Source organism: Nuphar pumila, chromosome 3 (genome assembly GCF_984573655.1).
Source record: "Nuphar pumila chromosome 3, dmNupPumi1.hap1.1, whole genome shotgun sequence".
NCBI classification, from domain to species: domain Eukaryota; kingdom Viridiplantae; phylum Streptophyta; class Magnoliopsida; order Nymphaeales; family Nymphaeaceae; genus Nuphar; species Nuphar pumila.
In genome coordinates, this window is record NC_143251.1 from 2,790,560 (window position 1) to 2,800,431 (window position 9,872).

At 41.1% G+C, this 9,872-nt stretch overlaps 2 protein-coding genes across 2 annotated transcripts; both read left to right on the forward strand.

Moving 5' to 3' along the window:
* The first annotated feature begins 2,981 nt into the window (after positions 1–2,981).
* LOC149841641 (putative folate-biopterin transporter 6) lies at positions 2,982–6,584 on the forward strand. The gene is made up of 5 exons (XM_090001104.1): positions 2,982–3,498; positions 4,426–4,682; positions 4,810–4,905; positions 5,383–5,553; positions 5,654–6,584. Exons 1-5 carry the CDS (start codon positions 3,081–3,083, stop codon positions 6,248–6,250), a joined length of 1,539 nt encoding a protein of 512 aa, XP_089857230.1. The 5' UTR covers positions 2,982–3,080; the 3' UTR covers positions 6,251–6,584.
* A 1,619-nt stretch (positions 6,585–8,203) lies between these two features.
* On the forward strand, positions 8,204–9,614 carry LOC149841642 (protein transport protein SEC13 homolog B-like). Its single transcript, XM_089998611.1, has one exon. The coding sequence runs from the start codon at positions 8,504–8,506 to the stop codon at positions 9,431–9,433; it is 930 nt and encodes a 309-aa protein (XP_089854737.1). The 5' UTR covers positions 8,204–8,503; the 3' UTR covers positions 9,434–9,614.
* Positions 9,615–9,872: the final 258 nt, after the last annotated feature.

The window sequence follows — 9,872 nt, forward strand, 5'->3', positions numbered from 1 at the left end:
GTAAGTATTTCATTGTCACTTGTTTAATATTTAACTTATAAAAAATGTATATTGACGGTCGATTGTTAATGTGCATCTTTTCATGTGTAGTGCGAGGTTTGGGCAGCAAAAAGTAATACGAGGAATTATGAAGTCATTACTGCATCATCTTCCAGGACCGATAGCACAATGGAAAGAGTACCCGAGAGAGGTGTTGGACAACTTAATTTCCTCATTCATGATATGCAATCATTCATCATAACAAGCAGTGTTTTATTGAAATATGTGCTAACGTTCTGAAAGTATTTATAGGCCGCCCATCACTTCGCGAGTGTAAACGAGGAAAGGACGCGAGGGTAGTGTGGCAGAAGGTGGCTGCCAATCGATTTGCCGACATGCTGCACAATATGAAGACTGCAACAAAAAAAGCAACTGGTGGGATAGATGATCCACTGCAGTGTAAGGGCCATGTGTCAGCTACTGTCAGGACAGATTATTGGGAGGGCATGTGCGATAAGTGGGCGAGCAATGACTTTTTAAAACGCTCAGCAAAGGCTGCACAAAATCGATCAGCGATGCCCGATGCGCATCTACACACAGGTAGATCTAGGACTTTTGAGAGCCACCAGAAGAAAATGGTAAGTTATCAATATATATATATATATATATTGTCAAATTTATGAGTATTTCTACATACTTATTAATCAATTTTTTATATCATGTCACATTGCAGGAAACAGAAAAAGGAAGCATTGTGTCTTACAAGGATGTGTTTGTTGAAACACATAAACGTAAGAGCATGGGAGATTTTGTATCAGAAAAGGTGAGAGCGACAATGGTATGTATTTATTGTATTAATAAACATTGTAATATACAAGTTACTTTGAATTATGTTATCATAAACATTGTAATTCTTAATTATTAATTCATATTCTAATTTTTATTTTGTAGAAGTCATACGAGCAACATGATACAACGATATGACGATGACTCCACTCAGCATCCGTCTTTTGATCCTGCAGCATGGGTGACTGCTACAGGTGAACCAAAAAATAATCGTGTATTCGGGTTTGGGAGTAACATGAACAACACACCAGTCGTTGCCTCATGCAGCCCGGTCTCACAGAGTTCTCCCGCCAGCATCAACTCCCAACGTCCTATTGACCCTGTTGTGTCTTGGGATGGTGTTTATCAGCGTCTTGAGGACTTTTTCAGGAAAGTAAAACTTCATCTACATTCAACATGAGCTCAGGTACCCGTCAGGTATGCATGATTGAGTTGCTACAATTTTTTTCTTATAATTTTGTTAATGTCCTTCAGTTTATTACTAATCTATTTGTCATTCAGCCATTTACTTTGTTGCATTAGATTAGATGGATTGCATATAATTTATTTCATTATGTTTTGTTTATAAATACTAACATTTTGGTTCTCTTTTATAGGATGATGGAGATGATCAACGTAGAGAAACTGATGGAGGCATGGAGGAAGGGGCAAATCGAGAAAATGAAGAGGATGATGCCCAAAATCTTGACGAGGATTAGATTTTTTTGTTTAATTTGTTTGACAAACTTGTAACTAATTATAACTTCGCAAGGACTGTACTTGGTAGTTAAAGTTTGCTTAACTTAGCATTTCTGTTTAATTTGTATGCATTTTTTATTTGTACTGTTTTTTATAAGCAGGATATATGAATTGTACGAGAAATTTTTCTTGAATTTTAAAATATTTTAAAAAAATATTTAAATTTTTTATAACAAATTAGCGACGGATAATATCCGTCGCTGCTCTGTCACCAAATTGAGGTAGTCGTCGGTTTGCGGTGGAATTTAAGCCGTCGCTACTCCATCGCTAATTAGCGACGAATATTCATCCATCGATAAATGGTAGCGACAGATTAAATTTCGTCGCTTAACCAAATCGGTCTCTGTTTAACGATGAATTCGTGACGTACATGATCCATCGCTAATCCGTTTTAACATAGCGACGGATTGGCGGCAGATAAATTCTATCGCAATTTAGCGACTAGGGTTATGCGACAGATGATATCTGTCGCTAGTCCATCACAAAATTTATCGTAAACATGTACAACGACGAATTAGCGATGAATTAGCGATGAATTAGCGACGTATAACATCTGTCGCCATTACACATTTTTCTTGTAGTGAAATGAAGGCCGCATTCGGGTTTGGGTACAACTAAAAACTGTGAACTGGGGTGGTTAACAGTTCGGATAGACATCGGGTCAGATATAACTAGATCGGATCTCAATAGACTCGTTTTGATTCAGGTCAGGTATGGCTGAAAAAAGTAGACTCATATAGGTTAATGGGTTCAAGTTTCAAATTGGGTGTTGATATGATCAGTATTCTAAACCTAACCATCAATAAAAAATATGTATATTAATATAATAAACTCTTTATTAAGAATATTATATAATAATAAAATATAAGCTTAATATATATTCTAAATAATGTCAAAATCTGAATATAAAAATAATATATTCACTCCAACCAAACATTTTAAGTTGAAACAAAAAAAGTCAATGATATATCACATTCAAAATGTATCAAATTCAATGAGTTTTCGAGTATTATTTTGGGATTCATTTCAATGAACACAATTTCCATCACAAAAGTGCAATAGAAAGCATATGCAAAAATGAAGGACAGTTTAAATTATTAAAATATAATGACATATTAATTCTAAGTTTATCAGTATCTTTATATGTTTAATTGAATATATAATATTTACCAATTAGAAACTTTTAGATGGATAGGATATGGGTTGGTTTAGGTATATAGTCGGTATAGATAATCAGGGTTGGGTTTAGTTTTAAAACATTTGGGTTCAAGTACAGAATAGAGTCAGGTCCATTCGACTTTGGGTCTTCATTTACAATACACAAGATTTGACCCGTTTTTACTACGAGTTTATATTTTGAACCCGACCCAAACCCATGAGTCCACCAATATCGGTTCGGATTGGGTCTAATAGTGGGCTCGTGTCCGGCGTTAATACGGTCTTTTATTCTGCAATTCACCACGGTTTTGACTGCCACCACCACCAAAAAGGGACTGTTCTTCGCAATTCACATCACCATGACTCCTGATGAAATGGGTACTCAAGAAACTCAACCTCTGGTAGAAGATAGTACGGTGGTCAAACCGGAAAACCATCAATCAGGTCTCTTGAGGCCGGAGAAGAATGGCCGCAGCAGCTTGCTTCGACCGCTGTGTGAGGCCCTTGATTGGTTGGGGATGCTCTGCGAGGAGCTCGAAACCAGCTTCATCTTGGCAATTGTTTTGGTGTATGGCTTCAGCCAAGGCTTCTCGGCGCATTTCTTCAAGGTGGTGTCCGACTACTATTGGAAGGACGTCCAGCAGGTGCAGCCATCGGCGGTTCAACTGTATCAGGGCCTCTATGCCATGCCCTGGATCTTTAAACCCATCTGGGGCCTCCTCACCGATGTCTTCCCGGTTGCTGGGTACAAGCGCAGGCCATACTTCGTCCTTGCAGGTGATTGCTTTCTTTCTTTTTTTGTTCTCTTCTTCATTGGGCTCAGTTATGAGATATCAGGACATGTTGCCGCATTGCAATTGGCAATTGATGACTTCCTTGAGCAGATGCAGCATGTCAGATTGCATCTTTGGAAGATTTTTTTCCCTCAGTCACACCAAGTAGTTGGTAAAACGCCTGGTTGAGGGAAGAAACAGGGATCCAGTAATCAGAGGCGATCGCCTCTTTTAGAAGTGGCTGTTTGTCCCCTTTTTAGAAGTAATAATGGCATTGATTTCAGGTTCGTGAAACTCATAACCAGATAAATGATGTATAATTGAAATATCATCTTTTTGTCTAGCTCGTGAGTTCTTCCCATTCCTGTTTAGTTATGTTCATGCAAACCAATAATGGCAACGTCGTTAGCCACTTTTGGGTGGCGTTTGATAGCTCAGATCTCAGATCCACCAATCTGGGATGGCATGGGCCCCATGCCATAATCCGAGCTCTTGTCAAACGCCCGATTTGAAATCCTCTCCCTCCTTTTAAAGGGCATAAAGGAAGAGAAGGCAGGTTTTGAGACCGAGGCATTCAAACGCATCCTTATGGTGATTGATCTGATTGTTGCATCCATGTACCAGGGAAGCATGTGTCTAGTTATATTCATGTTGGCAGCATCTGAAAAGCAAGCTATCTTGCAAGTGGCATGAGACGTTTTGCATCATATGGTGGTTGTACTTGCACCCCAATTTTAACTTGTTGGGCTCTCAAGGTTGGAACATAGATGAATCAAGGGGATAATAGAAAATGTGGCTCATTATTTATAGGGTCATAGTGTCATTATTTGTTTATTAACTTCAGTTTATCTATGAAAGGCCAGGAATCAGAATACTTTACATGATAATATTTGTCAAGGGAGAACTTAATTGATTGTGTTGTATCTGACAGGTAGTCTCGGGTGTGTATGTGCACTGCTACTGCTGCAGAACAAGCCTCCTGTTCTGTTTGCGTTGAGCACGTTGATTGGCATAAGCACTGCAATGTCCATAGCAGATGTCACCATAGACGCTTGTATAGCTCGCAATAGCATCAAGCACCCTGCCTTAGCATCGGATATGCAGAGTCTTTGTGGGTTTTGCTCCTCTGTTGGGGCCATTTTGGGGTACTCCACTAGTGGGATGCTAGTTCACATCCTGGGAGCCCAGGTATGATCTCAAACTAGAGAAACATGGCCTACTAGGAATATTCTCCTTTTCGAGTTTTGTCATCAATTATTTTGTTTTGGCCTTAATTTAACTATCAATGATAATGGTTCTTTTCTGTTTGATGCAGGGAGCATTGGGCTTACTCAGTTTTCCCCTTGCAATGCTTGTCACTCTAGGATTTACCTTGAATGAGACTAAAACTATTAGTCAGCCAGATAAAAAGGTACTAAATAAAGATCTCAGATGCATCTACTTTGATTAATGAGGAAGTAAATTGTACCACTGATAGCACAAAAACATGAACTTGTATGCTTCTACTAGCAGTGGAAATATTGAGGTTCTTGAAGTTGGTCATGCTCTAGATAATGCATGAACATATGAGCAAAAAATACACAAGTGTCTAAACACTGTTGGTGTGGAGCCTCCTATTTCCCATGAACCAGATCAGTGAAATAGGTCAATCCCACCAATTTAACCAGTTCAGTGGTGCACTATTGAACACTTCTTTTTTTTAGCTGAACCCTTTTTTCTCTTGGTCTTGTTATACACCTAACATGCTTGAATTGTGCCTTGATTTTCTGAAAGCATTGTCTAGGACACAGAAATCGTTTGAGTGGGATGACTAATCACGCTGAAATTGTTCTGTCAACATGTTATGCTTTTTGGACTTGTGAACTGATGCTTCTAACTTGGTGTGAAGGTGTTTCAATTGGTAAATGGAGCGTTGTGGAACATGAGTAAAACAATCAAGCGCCCTCAAGTATGGAAAACTTCATTGTACATGTACCTCTCTATGGCACTCAGCATCAGCACTCATGAAGGCCATTTCTACTGGTATACTGACCCTAAAGCAGGTCCAGCATTCTCGAAGGTATCTTTGTTAATGAACCAATGGAGTTGTTTCATTTTGTGATTGTGCATATGCTGCACCTTGAAAAAGATTCAACACTTCCTCTCATGTTCATCCACAGGAGTTTGTTGGAATAATATATGCCATTGGTGCTGTTGGATCAGTTGTGGGGGTGATTTTGTACCACAAAATCTTCAAGGAATTTCCATTTAGGACAGTCCTCTTCTTTGCCCAGCTGCTGTATGGTGTTTCTGGAATGCTTGACCTCATGTTCGTCCTCAGACTCAATCTCAAAGTAGGTGTGCCGGACTATGTGTTTGTTGTCATGGAAGAATTGTCTTCGCACATCGTTTCTCGAATCAGATGGATGCCCATGGTGATACTGAGCACAAGGCTGTGTCCTCTTGGGATAGAGGGGACCTTCTTTGCACTGCTAATGTGCATAGATAGTCTTGGATATTTATGCAGCAAATGGGGTGGAAGTCTTCTTCTTCATCTGTTGAAGGTCACCAGGACCAATTTCAGCAACCTGTGGCTGGCTGTTCTGATAAGGAATCTCTTGAGGTTCTCAACCTTGGCCTTGATTTTTCTAGTGCCTAAAGTAAGGCCAACCAACGCTGTGCTCTCTAATGAAATGTTGGAGGCCCATGGGGATGTTGAGAAGGAAGAAGGCCTACAGTTGGTGTCCATGAGTGACAAGGCACAAACTCATGGGTAGTTATGTTTTTTTTCTAGTTTTGTGGCTTTCACATGCATGTATAATTCTTTTGAGAGAGAGAGAGAGAGAGAGAGAGAGAGAGAGAGAGAGAGAGAGAGAGAGAGAGAGAGAGAGAGAGAGAGAGATTTCTGTATATACTTTCTAAGCTGGGCAGCCAAGCCCAGGTACCACGAGAATTACCATGAATTTAGACAGAGTACAACTTGATTGCATTAATGAATTCCTGCATTTGTACTACTGGTAGAAACTATGCAGCTCATGTAACTGTGGTCATATTTCACGTGCTGCCATGTGCTTAACACGTAGAAAACCTTTTAAGTTTTTCTGTCATCAAGTTTAGGATTATTCAAGATCATGTGATGATCTCAAGTAGTTTAGGCTTTGTTAAATCAAGTTGGTACAAACAGGATCAGTGATCAACCGAAGAAAAGATTTCAGCTGGTGATGAGGATTATTCCACACAAACTACATTTCATCTTCAGCAACAATGATGCACCTTCTGTCTTCCGATGTAGTGGTCTCATATCTGTATACCAAGGCCATTAGAATGTCCCACAAAATCATGGCACATTTGGTAGTGGGAAAGTGGACAGAAACCCCTAAAAAAGTGGATGAGATTTGTTTCCTCGTTGCAAAGGGTGGAGAAAACTCACATATATATATCTAGTCAGCTGTGAAGATTACGGATTTACTGGCACATTTGGAGGCTGGGAAATGCTAGACAACAGAAAATTTTTCCAAAACAAAAAAACCACTTTGCCCTGATTTTGACAGGAAAAATTTTACCATCTTCTCCATCTCAGAGATGGAGAAAATTTTACCGAACAAAAATTTCCAATTTTGAGGGCAGCCGACACCCTAATTAACATTTTTCCATCCTGATTTTCTTATGTCACACAAACATGAAAAGATTTTTCATAAAGAAAAGTTCTCGTATAAAAAACTTAAGACAATTTTTTGTTCCCATGAGATCCTTTTCTGCTTTTAAACATGTTACACCAATACCTTTGGAATTGGGAAAATGATAGTAAAAATGTTAGTGAGAAGTAAAAAAAGTCATTGAAAGTTTCTTGCTACATGAGGAAGTTTGCTTAGGAAGCGGGAAGCTCCTCGCTTCCCCAAAAGGAAGGGAAGCTTTAGAAAACCTACTTTCAAAATATGAGAAACTCAATTCCCTTTATGGTAAACTTGATTTCTTTTCGTTTCCCAAATCATTTTCCTTTCGTTTCCTTAAGGTTTCTCTTCCGCTTCTTGCACTTGTCACTCTTTCTCTCATTTCTTATTGCTTTCATATTAAAAAATTATAATTTTTTTATAACAAGCTTGCATATTGGGTTTATACCGTTTTATATTATTTTTTAATTGCTTCTGCTTGTGCTTCATATTGCTGTCTGTATGTTTTATTTTTATTTTTTATGCACTTCATGATCTCTTCGTAACTGTATCCCACTTTCCTCTTCATACCATATTTTAAGACTCCATTGGTTCTACTTCATGCATCACTTCTTGTATCCATTTTGTTTCCTGGCAACTACGGAAAAAAGTTCAGTTATAGTTCCAAGCAAGAGAAAATTTCTCCCATGAAATATTTTCCTTTTTCCTTATAAAAGATTTTCACAAGCACAAGAATTGTGACATTGGTCTTAACTCTTAAGCCCTCAATCTAAGTCCATGAGCTCTAATTAAGGGTTAAACAAAACGAGGATCATAGTGGCAAAACTTTAAAATGACAAAATAATTGCTTCTAAATTCTCGTGAGAAATTGAAGTTTTTTTTTTCGTGATTATATCAACAAACTATTGACAAATGAATAGACTCAAAACATTATACAAAATAAAAAAGAAAGACCATGTTCTTGAGATATAATTCGATAAAAGCACAGGTATTATGATAAAATCATGATATCTAAGAAAAACCATAATACCTCAATATTCTCAAAATATACCGAAATTTTGAAGGTTTAAGCAGCTGATAAGACATCCCAATCTTTTACAGAAATAAATATGACCGTATATTTAGCATACACACTGGAATGGAATCGCCAACGGATCGTTCCCATTAGAGTTGGGCCCATGGACCCGAGGAAGGTCCGATACATTTAAGGCTCTCATTGTATTTTGCAAAAACTGCATCCGTGGGGAGGAGGAGAAGAAACGCATAAAATCTGCATCTCATAACACACACACACACACACACACACACACACACACGTACACACAAAGCCACCGGCCAACCACCGCCACCACCACCACCATGCCTTCTCAGAAGATCGAATCCGGCCACCAGGACGTCGTCCACGATCTGGCGATGGATTACTACGGCAAGCGGCTGGCCACGGCCTCCTCCGACACCACCATCAAGATCATCGGCGTCTCCTCCTCCGCCTCCTCTGGCCAGCCCCTCGCCACCCTCTCCGGCCACCAGGGCCCCGTCTGGCAGGTCTCATGGGCACACCCCAAGTTCGGCTCCCTCCTCGCCTCCTGCTCGTACGACGGCCGAGTCATCGTCTGGAAGGAGGATCCCTCCTCCCCCAACCAATGGACCCAAGCCCACGTCTTCACCGACCACTCCTCCTCCTCCTCCGTCAACTCCGTCTCGTGGGCTCCTCACGAACTGGGCCTCTGCCTCGCCTGCGGTTCCTCAGACGGTTCCATCTCCGTCCACACCGCCCGCCCCGACGGCGGCTGGGACTCCGCTCGCATCGACCAGGCCCACCCCGTCGGCGTCACCGCCGTCTCCTGGGCGCCCGCCACCGCCCCCGGCTCCCTAGTCGGCCATTCGCCCTCCGACCCCGTCCAGAAGCTCGCCTCCGGCGGCTGCGACAACACGGTGAAGGTGTGGAAGCTCCAGAACGGGGCGTGGAAGATGGACTGCTTCCCGGCGCTGCAGATGCACTCGGATTGGGTGAGGGACGTCGCCTGGGCGCCCAATTTGGGGCTGCCCAGGTCGACGATCGCGAGCGCGTCGCAGGACGGGACGGTGGTGGTGTGGACAGTGGGGAAGGAGGGCAATCGGTGGGAGGGGAGGGTGATAAACGACTTTAAGTCGCCTGTGTGGAGGGTGTCGTGGTCGCTCACCGGGAACATCCTCGCTGTCGCCGACGGGAAGAATGAGGTCACCCTCTGGAAGGAGGTCGTCGATGGGGAGTGGCAGCAGGTCACCACCGTCGATCCCATCGCTTGATCGTCTTCCCTTTCTTTGTCCTCTCCTTGTTGTTTACACCGACCTCCCCTTTCTGTATTCTTGTTTTCTTCTGTTTAAGTGCCAATCTTCTTGAGGTTTTGCAGAGATCTGAACCAATTATATGATGGTTATGTGACTTCATTTGTTTCTAGATCTTTTTTATTTCCCTTGTGGAGAAATTCTGTGTTTTTTGATGAATTCATTTAGTATGTTAGGTAAAGATAGATCAGTTCTGTCATTTTTTTTTTTATTTAGTAGTGGAAATGGCTGCACTTCATGTAATTTTTGTGCATTTCGTAACATTTCATGGATACCCTGTTTCCTTTAGTGTGGAAGCAGATCAGGTCATGCTGAACATGAGCGTTTTTGCTCATGCCAACATCGTGGCCGTCCGATTTGTATTTTGAAAAGCTAAAAAGTCAACAAAACTGCGTGGCAT

Coding starts and splice junctions, on each gene's coding strand:
- LOC149841641 (XM_090001104.1), top strand. CDS start 3,081: ATGACTCCTGATGAAATGGGTACTCAAGAAACTCAACCTCTGGTAGAA. Junction 3,499..4,425: donor GCCATACTTCGTCCTTGCAG/GTGATTGCTTTC, acceptor TGTATCTGACAG/GTAGTCTCGGGTGTGTATGT. Junction 4,683..4,809: donor TTCACATCCTGGGAGCCCAG/GTATGATCTCAA, acceptor TGTTTGATGCAG/GGAGCATTGGGCTTACTCAG.
- LOC149841642 (XM_089998611.1), top strand. CDS start 8,504: ATGCCTTCTCAGAAGATCGAATCCGGCCACCAGGACGTCGTCCACGAT.